This window comes from Mustela putorius, unplaced genomic scaffold (assembly GCF_011764305.1).
Source record: "Mustela putorius furo isolate JIRA1106 unplaced genomic scaffold, ASM1176430v1.1 tig00000738_pilon_pilon_pilon, whole genome shotgun sequence".
In the NCBI taxonomy this organism is placed as follows: Eukaryota; Metazoa; Chordata; class Mammalia; order Carnivora; family Mustelidae; genus Mustela; species Mustela putorius.
The window spans coordinates 8,203,005-8,220,023 of record NW_025421463.1 but is presented as its reverse complement, the minus strand read 5'-3'; the positions used below and the strand labels follow the sequence as shown (position 1 = coordinate 8,220,023).

General features: G+C 55.5%; 1 protein-coding gene across 3 annotated transcripts; it reads right to left on the bottom strand.

The window, feature by feature from the left end:
• Positions 1–3,171: 3,171 nt before the first annotated feature.
• On the bottom strand, positions 3,172–15,654 carry TXN2 (thioredoxin 2). Of its 3 annotated transcripts, XM_045083925.1 has the most exons (5): positions 15,499–15,654; positions 14,441–14,694; positions 12,538–12,661; positions 3,851–3,995; positions 3,172–3,412 (listed from the first exon to the last, which is right to left on the bottom strand). In XM_045083925.1, exons 2-4 carry the CDS (start codon positions 14,692–14,694, stop codon positions 3,882–3,884), a joined length of 492 nt encoding a protein of 163 aa, XP_044939860.1. In that variant the 5' UTR covers positions 15,499–15,654; the 3' UTR covers positions 3,172–3,412; positions 3,851–3,881. The 3 variants fall into 3 exon arrangements, with proteins under 3 accessions (XP_044939860.1, XP_004743195.1, XP_044939861.1); XM_004743138.3 differs by having other exon boundaries at positions 3,172–3,995; XM_045083926.1 differs by lacking the exon at positions 15,499–15,654 and adding an exon at positions 15,044–15,068 and having other exon boundaries at positions 3,172–3,995.
• Between the last annotated feature and the right edge of the window lie 1,365 nt (positions 15,655–17,019).

Here is a 17,019-nt window from a genome sequence, read left to right as displayed (position 1 = left end):
CTGTGAGCTCATGAGGAGGGCGTGTCACTGGCCCAGCATGCAGATGGGGCCACGGAGGCGCAAAATAGTGAAAAACCTTGCCCCCAAGGAAAAGCCGTGGTGCTAATAGGTAAGGACCCAGAGGCTTTAGAGTCAGACACACCTGCGTCCAGAGCTCCTGACACCTGTCAAGGCCGGTCCCTGAAGCGCTCTGGGCCTAGTGGCAACGGCAGTCCCTGCCTCTCTCTGGCTTGTTGAGAAGGCTCAGCGCGATGACACGGGAAGTGCACTCGGTGTTGCCTGGTTCTATTGATCTCACCGCTGAGCTTCCGCATGGGGATGCAACATGCCCAAGGCCACACTAGTAGGTGGCCCAGTTGGAACTTGAACCTGGCTCTGATTCCTCCTGTCCTTACACCACTGTGGAGTGGCTGCGGACCACCCTGGGCTTCCAGAAGGCTGTTTGGAGTGGCTGGAGAGCTGGAGCTCCTTGGCAGAACCAGTGGTCCTGGTTTCTGGCAGATCCATGGCAGCCAGCCCCACCCCCCCAGGACCCAGGGTTCAAGGTCACGCCCGCAGCCGGTGTTCCAGGCAGCCGAGAGGAACTGCTGCAGCATGCCTGGAAGCCTCGCGGGTCGCACGGCGTCCTGCCGGCCACCAACGCCCCAACATTGTTCTCTGGGCCCTTCCCGGCCGGGGCCCACACATTTGGGATTTCCGGCAGCCCTGCCAGAGCTGCCTTCGCTTTCCGGACAAACTTTCCCCAGGCATCTGGGGCAGGGGCTGAGCGCCCTCCTGGGCAGGGACTGTTGGGAAGGGCACTGGCAGCACGTCAACATCCTCTTGACCCAATAGGTCCTGGCTCCGGAGCCTGGCCTCTGTAGAGACACATTGTCCTCTTCTCTGCTCCTGGAACCCTGGGAAGCAAGGGTCACCAGAGTCCCTTTCATTTTAGGACTAGCTGCAGTCAGGGCCCAGGGACTCAAGTCCCCATCACACACAGGCAGTGACCTGGGCAAGTCAGGCCGCTCGTGCCCTCATGGGGGAGGCGGGATGACACCCTGACATTGCTCTCAGAGTGGCCTATGGCCTCCCGCTCTGCAGCCTCATCCTAGTGCTTCCCAGGCCCACGGGCGCCCTTTGTTGGGGGCCACTCCTGTTTGCCTGTTTGCTGCGCATCTCAGCCATTCTGCGGACGCCATTCTGACCCCAGTCTCCTCCACTGGGAAATGGGGAGCACTCCTGCCCGGCGGGCTGTGGTGGTGATCACGGCGGAGGCTGTACATCTGACACAACAAACGCAAGCTTCGGTCCCAGGCTCCCGTCTCCGGGCCCACCGGAGGAACTCGGGATCAGAATACGGGTACAGACGCCACCCATGGCAGGTCGTGGGGCCAAGGGGACCCGTGGTCATGCCCCCCCCTCTCTGGGGTTGTGTGTCTGTGCTTCTGAGGGGCTGGCGCTGATTCCTCTGCCCCGCAGCCACACTGCTGACCCCTATTCTGCAGTTAGGGGAGCCCAAGGAGGCACCCAGAGGGCAGCGGTGGGGCCGCAATGCAAAGCTGGCAGCGTCCCGGTGAGGTCAGAGCCGTGGAATTAGTCAAATGGGATCACCCCGAGGCTTCTGTGCTCCCAGCCGGTGACTCATGCCGCGAATAGCCGCATGGGCAGACCTGCCAACCTGGGCCAGCAGAGGCCACTAGCAGACCTCACCCCGCAGCATCCTTTTAAGGACAGGGAGCTCGGGGTGGTGCAGAGGCCGGGCCTCTGGTCCCGAGGATCTTTGGCAGCCTCTTCCCACCTGCCAGCAGTGGAGAGGCCAGACCCCCACCTGGGTTTAAATCTGGCCTCACGGCTCTTTCGACAGGACCTTGGGTAAGTCGGTGTCTCTGAACCGGTTTTACCACTTGGAACGTGGAAATAATACTTGCCTCATAAGACAGGAATTAAATGAGGTAATTGTGCAGAAAGTGCTTGGCCGGGGCACCTTTTAAGGAGCGGCAGCAGGGTCCCGTGGCAGGGTCCCGGCCCGGGCATCACAGCACCCTGACCTTGAGCTCTGGCCCGCCCCTTACTTGCCAGGCCTCTTGGAAAGTAACTCAACCTCGGCGTCAGCGTCTCTCCTGTCAATCGAGCCACCAGTGTGTCGGCTCTGGGACGAAGATCACACACTACATTTTGTACCGTGACGGAAGAGGTGCGCCCTGTGGGCTCCGTGATCTTGGACGAGGCTCTCAACCCGAGGGGGCCTCCCGAGTAGAGGGGGATGAGGATGAGGACGCCGAGCCTGTGCAGCCGTGGTGGGGGTGGGCAGCACCCAGTTAGCGCCCTCGGAGCACGGCGGCTGCTGCCCACCCTCCCAGAGCTCTCGGCCTCCCTTGGCAGATGCCAGCTGCTGACTCATCTCCCCTCTGTGTGCCTGACAGATCCTGGGTCTGAGGTCTTTCAGGGGCTGCTTCTGAGGTAGCCCCGCTCTCCCATCGGCCACAGCAGCCTTCCCAAGGCGGTGCTGGCGCAAACCCCTCTAGGACCCTGCTATGACCTGGGCACGTTCAATAGCAACCCGAAAACCACTGAAGACAATGCACCCAGGAGGAGACACGGCACCCCAGGGCCGAGGGCAAGGGTGCCAGGACACCCCTGCAGTCAAGCCCCCACGGTTCCCAGGTAGCTGGAACCTCCGCTAGGCAACTGAGCCAAAGGGCAGCTCGGCCCCAAGAGGGAGACAGAGGATGGGCTCTTCTGGTTGGCAAGCCTGGTGGCCTGGCATCTTCCTCCATGGGCTACAGGGAGCTGGGAACAAGAAGGGACAGAGCGGCTGGCCCCGAGGCTCAGGCGTTCCTGTGGCATACACAGGAAGAATGGCCCAGCTCCCCCAGGGGTCAGGCTTTCCCGGGGTACAGCCATGTGCCATCGGTGAAGGCAGGCCGAGAAACATCAAGTGGATCAGGTGCAGGAGTGCAGCTTTCAGGGGCAACAGTTTCTGGATGCAAACCCTGGCTCTGGACCCCAGGAGCCTCAGTGTCCTAATCTGTGTAACGGGGACAGTAAGCACCCTCTTGCTTCACTTGCACGTGAAGGTGGTACCGGTCAAGGGCAAGAGGGTGGCGGAGTCACAGGAAGCAGGGACAGAAGCCCAGCCTGGGGAGGGGTCCCAAGTGCTTCCAGAGCCCAGATAGAACGGAAGTTGTCAACGGTGCAAACCCCTAGCTTTATTGGTCCGGTTTGTTCACAGTGAGGCCTCCCAAGGCAGGGGGTCTGAGGACAACCCCCTCCTCCTGTCCCATGTGCATGTTCTCTGCCCTTGTGCCCGGGGGGAAGGGAGGTGGCTCTTTGGGGGGCGGTGGCTCCAGGGTAATTTAGCGTGGAGCCTAGGGTCTGTTCTTCAGAGCAGGAGGTAGAAGGGAATCACATAAAGTTCTTTATTACAGACCTACAAAAAATGAGAGAATTATAGATTACTCTCACTTGTTTGGGTTTCTTTTTTCCTTCTTCCTTTTTATAAAACAGCAGCAGGAAAGAAAAAGGCAGGAGGAAGACGGGCCAGGCACCGGGGCGTGGATCAGAAGGAACCAGGGAGGTGCGGGCCGAGCGGTCACTGCCAGCTGGCCTGGGGCTCCCTCCAGCATCCCGGGAGAACGGACTAGCGCTGTGGGAGCAGACAGAGGACAGTGTGGGGGGGGAGGCGGCCGCCCCCAGATCAGCAGCAGCACCATTCCTCTGGCACTCAGCCGGGCTGGAAGCACGCGAGGCTCCCGCGGTTGGGGGCCCGGTCTCCGAAGCGCGGGCCCGCAGGGGCCGGACAGAAGGGAGGAGGCAGGAAGGGCCAACACAGAAGGGCTCTGAGCTCTATCGGGGACCCTCCTGGCACCATGGGGGTTCAGGGGGCGAGGGCGACCAGGTCAGCCAATGAGCTTCTTCAGGAAGGCCTCCAGCTGGTCCTCGTCTTTGATGCCCACGAACTTGTCCACCACGTCCCCGTTCTTGATGGCCAGCACGGTGGGCACAGCTGACACCTGCGTGGGGGAGACGAAGGGAGACCAGGTCACCCGGAGACGGACTCTTCTCAACGGCCGTTCCCCAGGCTTTGTGGTGAAGGCTGGTGGTGTACGGAGCGCGGTGACCGCCCAAGCGGTGGGCGGGGCCCCTTCCCTTGGTGCAGGGGTGCCGCAGGGCCTGAAGGTTCACCCGCTGGGAAGACTTTTCCACTGTGGGCTCCCGGCGGTCCCCTTCCTTCCCCAACCGCAGGACTGACTCACTGGCCCAGTGGTTTGGCTGCCATGGAGGAGGGATGAAAATAGCCCACACAGCTGCAGGCCAGGGCAGGGGGGGGGGCGGGGGGGAGCTCCCCGAGGGGCAATCCGGCCTCTGCGGGGGAGGCGTGGAGATGTGAGGGTCTGAGTCCTGGCCCTCAGGGGTTCGGCGCCCTCTTCCGTAAAATGGGGGCGACAGGATGGACCTTCAAGGCTTAGGACAGAGATGAAAGATTCACAGATAAAGCTGGGTGGTTGGGAGCTCAGGCTCTGGAAAGGGCGGACCTGAAGCCAGGCCGCTCTGCAGAAGCCCCTTCACTGCTCCGTCTCCTTGTTCCCATCCGCACAACCGAGCCACTGAGCGCACCCGTTCCAGGTCCGGGGGTTGCCCCAGGTAAGGCGAGCAGTCTCAGCGCCTGGCAGGGCCCTTGAGGGTCAGACCTGGCCACTCCTGGTACGCAGGGACGGTCAACAAATGGTGGCCACAGAGAGCGTGTCCGAAAAGTCTAACAGGCCCCGTCCCTCGCTGCTGTGAATGGCCAGCGGGGTCCAGAAAGTCACTGACTCATACTGGACGGTGTGGGAGGAAGGGCTCAGCCATATATGAGCTGATGTTTATTTATCAGGGGGGACCGAGGGCAACATTCTTGGCCTATGAAGCATTTTCTCAAGTTCCCTCGGGGGACCCGTACAGATTCCATGGCACGTCCACGAGACCCACTGCCTGCTGTGGCATCGAGCATTTTCTGTGGCCTGGGCTCCCTGCCTGACATTTGTAGACTTTTTTTTTTTTAAATGGATAAACAGAACAAGATAAACATTCTTTTCTTACACATGTTAACTACAAAGTAACAACAGCAATTTACACAAACATACCAAGTCTTCCTGAATTCCGAGTGCCGTCCTGCCCATGAGTCATCCTGGGGAGCCAGACTTGGGAGTTCGAAAGGCGCCCAGGTCAGTTACAAGAGAACCGAAGGCCACACTGGCCCACTCTCCAGTCTTGGGGGGCTGCCCCCACGCCCCCCCAGACTTCCCATGGCAGGCCTTGCCCTCCTCCCCTAACAGGCTCTGGGTGGATAGACAGGAGGGGAGATGATGCAGTTCCTGTTCGTATGAGTCCCGTGAAACCCCGTCAAGGACTGTCCTGGGGCTGATGCAGGTGGCAGAGGGAATATGCAGGGAGACCCACGTGGCAGCGGGCTGACCATGCGTGTGCCCTGGTTTGTGGTCCTACCACTGGCTCTTGCCCTCATTGTTCATGACTGTGATACGTGAGGTGGCATGAAGGGTAGAGATCCAGCGGGCAGCCTGCCCTGTCTCCAGGCACAGGCCAGGGCCCAGGGAGACTTGCTTTGGATCGTACCATGGGATGCCTCAAAGCGGGCATGGAGCTGCGTGTTTTATCTTTAAAAGATCTTATTATTTTTTTTTTTAAGTAATCTCTATACCCAAACTGGGGCTTGAACTCACAACCTGAGATCAAGAGTCACACACTCTGGGGGCACCTGGGTGGCTCAGTTGGTTGGGCGTCTGTCTGCCTTCGGCTCAGTCATGATCCCAGGGTCTTGGGATGGAGCTCCGAGTTGGGTTCCCGGCTCAGTGGGGAGCCTGCTTCTCCCTCCCCCTCGCTATCTCTGTCCCCATCTCTCAAATAAATAAAATACTTAAAAAAAAAAAAAAAAGGCACATAGAGCCAGCCGGTGCCCCCAGAGCTGTGTTCTTATGCGCCCTCTAGTGGCCTGTGAGGGCAGCTACAGCGCCTGGAGTCCGGCCACTCCACTGAGGGACAAGGCTCAAGCCCTAACTGGATTCCACCCTATCCCATTTCTGTAACTGCATAAAAACTATACACCAGTGCATGAGAAGGGGTCTAATGGCTTTTACGTGTCCTCTAAGTAGGACTACGCTGGCCGGGGTGGCTGGGAGTGGTGTCAGTTCTTAGGGACACCAGACCAGTCCTACCATGCTCACATCCGTGCAAATGCACAGACACAGCCACGCTGCAGACATAGAGCAGACATTCCAAGGTCTAGTCCTTACTGACCAAGGGCGCTCTTCGGAGGGGGAGCCTAAATTAGACGAATGCACACAGCCGCACGCTTGCCAGAGGCTGTTTTTTCCAGGACGTGGCTGGAGCACCTGGGCTGGGATTGGGCTTCCCTCCCCGCAAGGAGGAGGATGTGGCTTTGCTGCCTCCCGAGTGTGGCTCACAGATCAGCAGCGGTCGGTGCTTGTAAACACGGCCTTAAATGGAAACGCGCGGGTCCTTGGCACACTCCTCTGGAATGTGATCCAAGTGGAAGAGGGGCCGCAGGGGAACAGGACCGCTGCTTCCCTCTGCACTCTGCCGGAGCAGCTGGAGGAGGACGAACGGATGCGCCGAGACGCGCTGCTCCTCCTGCTCTGTGATGCCGCCTCCTGGAGCCTCCCAGGCTGGGCCAGAGACGCTGAGACCTCGGGACGGGGTGTGTGTGTGTGTGTGTGTGTCCGTGTGCGCACATGCACGTGTGTGTCTATCCCCACTGACCTCCAGCTCAGCCCCACACTGCTGCGGAACTCAAGGATCCTGCAGAGACTTCCCAGCCTCCCCTCCCCCCATCTATGAGGCCCTACCAAGGCACAGGGACCGTGCCAGCTGTCACCCAGGTCGGGGACTCCTCTGCTAACTGCAGAATTAACGCAAAGGAAAATATGACCGGCGGTGAGGCCGCTGTGTACTGGGGGTCCTCAAGTGTCAGGGAGATGCTAACCACTTGCGGACAAGACCTCATGAATTCGTGCCTCAAGGTGGGGTCACCTTAGAGATGAGAAGACTGAGGCCCGAGAGCGAAGTGACCAAGTGGTGGAGCTGGGGTCTGACACTGCTGTCCCTGATGTCTCACCGTGCCCCAAGCTGGCCTCGGAGCTCCTGAGCCCTAGCAGGGCAAGGAAGTGCAGGTGGGGAGGTGCCGAAAGGCTGACTCCGTACTTCAAATGAGAAGCTGCTGGATGCGGGAGGATTCTTGTAAAAGGCTATTATTATGATTATTACTTTTTTAAGATTTTATTTTTTTCTTAAGTCATCTCTGCACCCAGTGTGGAACTTGAACCCACAACCCTGAGATCAAGAGCTACATACACCACTGACTGAAACAGCCAGGTGCCCCAGGCAAAAAAATAATATTATTTAAAAAAAAAAAAAAATCAGGGCACCTGGGTGGCTCAGTGGGTTAAGCCTTTGCCTTCGGCTCAGGTCATAATCCTAGGGTCCTGGGATTGAGCCCCGCATCGCATCGGGCTCTCTGCTCAGCAGGGAGCCTGCTTCCCCCACCCTCTGCCTGCCTCTCTGCCTACTTGTGATCTCTGTCTGTCAAATAAATAAATAAAATCTTAAAAAAAAAAAAATCAAATCCAGGAGCGCCTGGGTGGCTCAGTCAGTTAGGTGTCTGACTCTTGATCTCGCTCAGGTCTTGTTCTGATCACAGGGTTGTGAGTTCAAGGTCCACGCTGGGCTCTGAGCTTGGAGCTGGGCATGGAGCCTACTAAAAACAAAACAAAACAAAACAAACAAAAAACAAACAAAAAAACTGATCCAACTATGCAACATTCTGGAAAAGGCAAAACTATGGAGACAGTAAAAAGATCCGTGGTTGCCAGGGGCCCAAGGGGAGGAGGGAAGAGAAAGTGGAGCACTTTTAAGATGGTGAAACTCTTCTGTACAGAACTGTGACGGTGGGTCCACGTGACTGCACACTTGTCAAAACCCATGAGACGGGACACCACCAGGTGAGAGTCCTCGAATGCCCCCTAGAAGGTCAGCAGAGGCCTTTGGAACTTTTACTTCTTCTTTTTTTTTTTTTTTAAAGATTTTATTTATTTATTTGACAGACAGAGACCCCAAGTAGGCAGAGAGGCAGGCAGAGAGAGAGGAGGAAGCAGGCTTCCCTGCAGAGCAGAGAGCCCGATCCTAGGACCCTGGGATCATGACCTGAGCCGAAGGCAGAGGCCTTAACCCACTGAGCCACCCAGGCGCCCTGGAACTTTTACTTCTTGATGTTTGGTTCCACATGCTGTTAGTGGTCACTGAGGAGCCCGCGGGGAAGCAGGGTCTTCGGCTCTTCCTAGACCTACTGATTCCTCATCCGCCTTTTTTTTTTTTTTGGAAGATTTTATTTACTTATTTGACAGACAGAGATCACAAGTAGGGAGAGAGGCAGGCAGAGAGAGAGGAAGGGAAGCAGGTTTCCTGCTGAGCAGAGAGCCTGATGCAGGGCTCGATCCCAGACCCTGGGATCAGGACCTGAGCTGAAGGCAGAGGCTTAACTCACTGAGCCACCCAGGCGCCTCTCCTAATCTACTTTTAAACAATGTCCCAGATCATATGAAAGTCTGTGAGGCACTGATTTAGAATACTTTCAAAGTATGGGGTATGGTAATAATTGAAGTACTATGCTCTCCAGCCATGAAATATTACTACTCAATGAACTGTTCTATGAGGTTATGTGAAACATTAAAAGGGAAAAAATTCAAATAAAAGCTTAAATCACCCCAAATTGTGACAATGATTGTATTGGGATTCTAAGATGACAGGTGACTTTTCCTCCTTATTATTTATTACCTGGCTGTTTTTCCACTGCTTTTTAAAGGGTCTTCTTCTCAAAAGGATAACAGCTTCAAGTGGGAAGTCAGAAGAAGCCCTGAAGGAGAGCACAGAGGCTCCAGGGCCCACACCTGGATCCGCTCTTTGCCCCTGTAGCTGGCAAGGTCTGAACGATCAGGGAACACCCGGCCATCCAGTGGGGACGAGGAGCTGGGCGAGCAGAGAGCCTTTTTTCAGCCAAGTCAGGGCAGTGCACAACAGGGTGGTTGCGGGGGGCGGGTTGGCATCAAAACCCCAAGGCCCCCAGGCTTTCCCTTCCTTCTCCTCTGAGACAGTGGAGTTCTTGGGAGGGCAGCTGACCGAAGCAGAGGTGTGGGGCAAGAATTTGTGTGAGGAAGGAGACTCACCCTGAGGGTGTGTGCTGGGCATGCGCTGGGGCCGAGGGGATTGGGGGGCGAGGGGGAGTTCAGGAAAGCTCGGGGAGAGGCGCCAAATTCTCTGAATATAAGTTAAAGTACTGTCTCCCACATGTTCACCCAACACTTGGAAAAGGAGGAAGCGGTCTCAGGAGGTACTATGGATCTCTCGGCTGAAACTTCTTCCTCGGGCTGTCTTCCAGAACAGGTGTGAAGGAAGGAAGGAAGGGCTAGGGGAGGGGTCAGGACAACCCCGGCTGGAGCTTCTGCAGCACTGCAGTGACATCTGCCCGGGGCCGGGACCAGTTAATGCAGGCCCAGCAGCCCTGAGGTCCTCCCGAGTGACCTGGACAGTGGTCAGAGGGAGGAGCGATGAGATCCTGTACGGGGTCTTCTCTTACATGCACTTTCCAGGCCTGACTACAGGACCTTGGTGGCCAGCCCGGCGTCACCAGGCTCCCGGAATGCGGGTGGGCATGGGTTATTCTGCCAGCCCGCACCAGCTAGCCACAGCTGCTGAACCACGGCTGGCGCTCAGGGTGTGTCTGCTGAGAGGTTCCACGGGCTGAGGCTGACTGCTGCGGTGTCGGGACTGGCCTGTGACACCTTATACTTGCCGGTCACCCTGGGGAATGTTCTAGCTGCTCCAATCCTAAGCTCATCCCCGTGATGAGGATCACTGTGTGCCCCATGCTGGCCTCGGAGGGGGGAGGGATGGACAAGTAGGAGAAAGACGGGGGCATCTCAACGGCCCGTAAGTGCCCCCTGGACTGACAGGTCGGTGGGAGGGCTTCAGAAAAATAGCCTCGGGGCACCTGGCTGGCTCAGTCAGTAGGGCACATGACTCTCGATCTTGGGGTTGGGAGTTCGAGCCCCATGTTGGGGATATTGTTTACTTAACAAAACAAGCGCAAAAACAGCAAGTCATCCCTCCCCACCAAGCCCGTGTAAGCAGCCCAGTGCCACAGACTCTTCCCTCAGGAAGGCCTCCCTCCCCACCTGCAGTGCTCATCGGTGGCCTTGCCTGCCCAGCATCTACTTCCTGTCCCCCTGTCTGGAGCAGATGTTTCCGTGGGTGACCACTCCCACCCTAGCGCAACAGGCGGCCAGCCTATCCTCATCCCGGCTGGAGGCCGCACCGCTATCTGGTGGTCTCGTGAGCGCTGAACCTGGACTTACAAACTCGGAAGAGAACAGGCCCCCTCTTCTAGTCACTGGCTGCCCAGAAGGAAGGAAGGATGGGGGCTGAGTCTGGCCAGATCTTCAGGAGAACCAGAAATTTGGATTTTCATGTGAAATGAAAAAAGAATCCAGGGGCACCTGGGTGGCTCAGTGGGTTAAAGCCTCTGCCTTCAGTTCAGGTCATGATCCCAGGGTCCTGGGATCGAGCCCCACATCAGGCTCTCTGCTCGGCAGGGAGCCTGCTTCCTCCTCTCTCTCTCTGCCTGCCTCTCTGCCAATTTGTGATCTCTTGTCTGTCATATAAATAAATAAAATCTTAAAAAAGAAAAAAGAAAAAAAGAACCCAAAGTCCAGGTCAAATATGTCGGGGAACCGGATCTGATCACAGGCCACCAAGTATGACCTCAACTCGATAAGAACAGTATCTTCATCATGGCTTTGCCAACCCCTTCCCCTCTACTTCCCAGCGGCCTGCGCTCTCACTCCCTGCTCAGTTCTCCACACTGGCCATCCAGCCACAGTGCACCTCTTCCCTTTCTCTAGCTGCCTGGTCTCCGAGGCCAGGAGGATACCTTCACACCCCATGCATCTCCCGCTCCAGGCACAAAGGCACTGCTATTCTGTGAGCAAACTGGGCTCACCCTGACCACAGGACCTTTGCGTTTGATGTCTGTTCTGCCTAGATTGCTCTTCCAAACAGCTGCCTGGTTCACTGCCTTACTCCAAGTCTTTGCTCAGATGTCAGCTTCTCAGAGAGGTATTCCTGAGCCCACCTTTTTATTTGTTTATTTATTTACTTACTTATTTTTAAAGGAAGGTCTACAGCCAATGCAGGGCTTGAACTCACAACCCCGAGATCAGAGTCGCATGTATCACAGAAACAGCTCAGTGTCCCACCATCCACCCTTTAAAAAATGAACCCCTCCCCAGCGCCATGCTTAGCCCCACCTCCTCTTCCTGATTTACTTTTCCCCACAGTACGTATCATCTAAAGCAGGGATCAGTGAACTATGGCCCACTGGCCAAACCCAGCTTGCTGCCTAATTGTGTGAATAAAGTTTTATTGGCACACAACGACGCCCATTTGTTTATACACGGTCTCTGGCTGCTTTCAATGGCGGCTGAGTATCTGCAACACAGACCAATGCCCCGTAAAGCCTCAAACCTGGTCCTTTAGAGAAAAAGTGTGCCAACCACCCATGAAAAATACTAGAGGGATGCCTGGGTGGCTCAACTGGCTAAGCATCTGCCTTCAGCTCAGGTCATGATCCCTGGGTCCTGGAATCGAGCCCAGCATCGGGCTCCTTGCTCAGTGGAGAGTCTGCTTCTCCCTCTCCCTGCTGTGCCCCCTGCTTGTGTACCCACTCTTTCTCTGACAAATAAATAAAACCTTAAAGAAAAAACAAACCAGCTAGAATGTAGGCTCCACGAAGGCAGGGATTTTGTCTCCTTTGTCCACTGCCTTATGAACAACTGAGAGACAGCTCCTGGCACTTAAGAGACACCGAACACACACACCAGCGAAACATGCTGGACTCCCTCCTGTCTCACTGTGCGCCGTGCACTTGGCCCTTCTTCTCATGCATCCTCCACGGGCCCACTCAGAGGTCCCCCTAGTGGGAAACATCCCTCCTTCCCCACCACCGCCCCAGCAGTCAGTCTCTTCCGTACCTCTGCTCTCAGCACTCCTCACCACACCGTGACATGAAATGTCTGCCTGTTGTTCTTTTGCTAGACTAAGAGTGCTGCACACAAGGAATTCGTCTTCCTTGTGCCAGAGTCACGAATGCCCGGCACGTGGCGCGGCTCCCACATAACTACTGATTAAATATGAGCACGGGTGAATATATGAACGAAGGAACACATCCATGTCCCAAGATTCAGAGAATAAGCTGGTGTTTTGAATCACACATTCCACTTCCTAAAGGTGGTAAAGGGACATGAGTGGTTCAGAACCTCAACAGGCCACATCCGCAAAGTGCTCTGAACTGAGTGCGCTAGAAAAAACTGAGACGCCCCTTAATGGCTACCGGTGGCCCCCAAGCCATGTCCTGCCCCAGCTACCCTAGGGCTGCAAGCACCCCCCACACCAGCGGCTTTGGGGCAGTCCCCTGCCACCTCATACCTCATATTCTAGGGCGAGGTCTGTGTGGTCGTCAATATCCACCTTGGCCATCACCACTTTTCCGTGCTGCTTGGCCACCACCTTCTCTAACCTTGGCCCCAGGATCTTGCATGGGCCACACCACCTGACAAGGGGAGAGAGAAAGCGTGCAGTCACAGGAGCGCTCAGCAATTGATCTTATGTCTCCCCAGAACCCTCCCTTGAACTACATCTTGCCAAGGGGCCTTCTGCCCCTCTCAGCTCTGTGTGTGGCGACTATGAACCTATAATGATGATATGCCAAACGATAAAGCCAGTACTCCGCAGCAGGGGGAATCTGCAGAGGTCCCGGGCTTCTAAAACACAGTCCGCATCAGAAGACAATAGAGAAATACTCTGTCATACAGAAAATGGGAGATTTGAAGTTAAAAGATCTGGGGGTTCAAACAGAGACTCCTCACCAGCCAGCTGACAGTCCTGGGACCTCAGTTTCCTCTTTTCAAGTAACAGAGATTATGCATCTCAAAGCAGTGAGGAGACAGCCACTAAGGCAATGGGGCTCAGGGTGCTCTCTAAAATGCGGACTTACTTCACACACTTCACCGGCCCAGAACCACAGGGAGGAGAAGCCAGTACTAGGGAGCATCTCCAACATACTTGTCACTATGCCAGGATCTTCTGTTTTTATTGCCCAGAGCCCTCAACCCCACAAAGAAAAACACCTTCCTGAGAAACTAAGGACCATACAGTTCCTGGAGGCAAAGTCCTAGAGTCTGACAGGCATCCTGGGACTGCAACCCAAGGTTGTCCTTCAAATGTCTTCTTTGAGCCCTGGGTTCTTCTGTGATCCCCAGGCCCTGGGTCAATGCTGGCCCTGCACTCATCACAGGGGCGCCCCTCTGGGTGGTGAGCTCCGCGATGACAGGCTGTCATCTCCAGGGCACTAAACAAACTCACGTCTTACTTTCTGGTCAGAGAAGAAAATGAGGCATCATCCCACTTATCATTCGTTTTGGAATTCCTCGCTATACGAGGAAGGGAGAAAGCTCTGCTGGCCATGAGCCCCTGGCTGACGACCCTTATTTTAAGTCTCAGCCTTTAAAAAACCCTTTCTGGTCAGAGATTTCAATTAATTGAACTCACAACACCTAAAAACCCAGCTTGCAAGATCTCATCTCCTATTTTAAGTGAAGAAGGGGAGGCACAAGGACATCTAACGGCCTGCGCAAGGCAACACGGTGAGTCAGAGAGAAAGAATGGGAAAGAAAGCAGAACAATCTGACAGAGATTTGCCCAGAAGGTCTCCCAACTTCTAACCCAGCCTACACCAGGAGGCCTCAATCTGAGGGGTTTGTCCAAGTTCTTTTGTGGCCAGCTGGCTAGTCAGGACCTGAAGTCTGGAAGTGAGGAAAGGCACGATAACAATCTGAAGGCTACAGGCGCTTAACTATTCTTACAACCCACTTCTACAGCACTGAAAAGAAAACCCTGCCCATCCCCCGTGTACTTGGGCAGCACTATGGTGCAATGATAACTTTCTGCCAGCCCTTTCCCGCTTTGGTGGCAAGATGTTAAAAATCAGCTGATCTGCAAGGCCAGGAATTAGTGTCCACCCAAAGCCAGATGATGTGACCGTCCTATTTTTCCTGCTTTGGTCCAAGTTGAAGGGGCCTCTGAGCCATTTGGGGAGTGAGATACAGAACGTGAGTGTTTCTCAGCTCCAGTAACAGTGAGCTCTGAAGATTGTTCACTAGTCTGTGTCCTATCATCCTATCAGACTACACTCAATCTTTGAGTGTGAGGGGTGGTCTTCAGAATGAGACTATGTCTGAGAAGTATGAAACGCGGGACTGAGACACAACAGGTACTCAACAAATTCCTGCACAAGAAACACCCCAGTCCTCTGCTGACCCCCAGGACTCACTGTGCATGGAAATCCACAACCACCGGTGTTTCACTGTTGACAACTCGGTCTTGAAAGTCGGGTCCATCCTGGATGTTAAAGGTGGTTGTGCACACTCTGGTGGTGTACACTGACCGGGCTTGGTTGGGTGTTACTGTCAGGTTACCAGGACTGCACTGCGGGGTCCTGAGGGTGACGGGTGCCCAACGACCCTGAGGGGGCTTCCTGGAGATGACGGAGGCCAGGAACCTCCTCAGGAGAAGTCGCTGAGCCATCTGTGAGGGAAAAAGGCAGGAAGAGCGCAGGAAGTCAACACATCAGGAAAAGAAAGGTATCTGGGCAGTCCTGGGGGGCGGCAGCTCAAGATTCAGGGCGTGAGGAAGAATGCCAGGAAATGATACTAAGATTTCTGGAGTCGAGGTTAAGTGAAGAATGAGAATCAAAAAGCAGAAGGAATCGCAAATCAGGACAGGAAAACTGGGCTGACAACGAAAACGAAATCAGGATGTAAGAGGAGTTACAACAGAAGCGAGGGAGGAGCCTACATTTATGGGGCATCTGCTAAGGGCCAAGTCCATCCCCGTCCCCAAGTGCCCTATACACGACAGGGTCCTGCCAGCTCACCCTGGAGGAGGTTTTTCTACAGTATTGCTCGCATCACAGATGAGGACTCCGAGGCTCAGGTAATGTGACATGCCCAAAGAAACCTAACTGTTAAATGAGAGTCAACACTGGAACCCAAGGCCGTCTGCAAATTCTTTATTACTCATTCAACAGGCATTTTAGTGGGGAATTACGGGAAAAGGGGATTGTCAAAGGATCAAGAAAGAGGAATCGCGACAATTCGAGGAACAGGAACAGAAGTGTGTGTGTGTGTGTGTGTGTGGGTTCTAAAGTAGAAAGGACCTGTCTAGAGGGACTGGGGAATCGGACGCCACCGGGGATCCCGCTCAACGGAGAGGCCGCCCCCCGCCCCGCCCGGGGCTTCGGCCCGCTCGGCCGGCCGGACAGCGCAGGAACAGGCCCGGAGCGTGTCTCCGCCGCGACACCACCTCGAGCCACCCCCACGAGCCTCCTACCTCCCTGCAGCGCGAGCGGAGGGATGCACAGCCCGGCCCTCCCCGCTAGTCAAGGGCACTCCCGTCGTCACTTCCTCAGGGGAGGGCCCTTCGAGCATTACTTCCGGGGACAGGCAACCTGGAGCATTTCTCTCCGCAACTTGAGGGGCGGCTTGGATTTTCCACCAATGGGGATGGCGGGAGACGGCATAGAGGAAGGGGTGGAGCTTCAGTTAGGGACCGGAAGAGGGGGAGAGAACGGAAGAAGGGGCGGGCCCCGGGGTAGCGGGGAGGACCGCGGGAAGGGGCGGGCCCTCGGGCGGGGGAGGGACCGGAAGAGGGGGCGGGCTCTTGGGGAAGGACCGGAGTACGGTGTGGCCGTTGGGGAAGGGCCGGAGTAGGCGGGCGGGCCCTAGAAGAGGGTGGGGAAGAAGGGGAGGAGGCAGGTGGTGGGAGCATAGGGGAGGTACCCAGGGGAGAAAGGGGCGGGAGGAAGGCGTGGTTCCGGATCTTGCAAACTCTGGCATCGCCCACCGCTTTGCCTCAGTTACTTCTAAAAACTGGAGGTGTGTGTGTGGGGGGGGGTTCCTTGCCTCCTTTTTACAGATGAGGCAGCTGAGCTCCTCGAAGGCGGAATGCTGGTCGGGGGCAGAAGACCCTGACTGGGCGTAAAGAGCACGTGTCTCAGGCTGGAGTCACAGATCACGTCTTCCCCGCACCCTGAACTTACATTATTACCGCCACTCGGGGCCTCGTGGCTCTAGAAATGTGTCACTGCCTCTTTCCTGCTCCTTGGCTTTGCTCAGTTTGAAGTGCTTTTCTTTCTCTCTCCACTTGGTGGAACATCTACTAATCACTTCTTAAAATCACCTTTTTTTTTTTTTTAAAGATTTTATTTACTTATTTATTTGGCAGAGAGATGGAGAGAGAGCACAAGTAGGCAGAGTGGCCAGGAGAGGGAGAGGGAGAAGCCAGCTCCTTGCTGAGCAGGGAGCCCAACGAGGGGCTCGATCCCAGGACTGACCCGAACCGCAGGCAGACGCCTAACCAACTGAGCCACCCAGGCATCCCATCATCACTTCTTCTTTGAGCAGCATTAACTGCTTCCTTCTCTGCAGTGCTTTGTTCGTAACTCTTGCATAACACATTGTACAGTGTCTGTCTCTTACCCTAGACCATAGGCTTCCTGATAGCAGGAATTTGTAGCTTTTATTGGAAGCCATTTACCCAGCAACCTGATACAGTGCCTGGCTTACAGAGGATGCTCCATAGAACTGCTTATTAAACAGTATCTTTGGATATCTCAGGGACTGGTTTGCAGAAAGGTTATATGACTTATCCAAGGTCACAAGGCAGGTGAATTGGCAGAACTCCAGCTCACACCTCCATTTCGACCTACCTTCCAGCCAGTGGGAATCCCTTACAGTTCCAGAATTTGCTTAAATGTCTCTCCTCTCTCTGAGTTTTGCAGTTGCTACTCTCTATGACTGGAAGGTGTTTCCCTCTCCTCTCCATGGGAGAAAATGCTACCGGATACCAGAT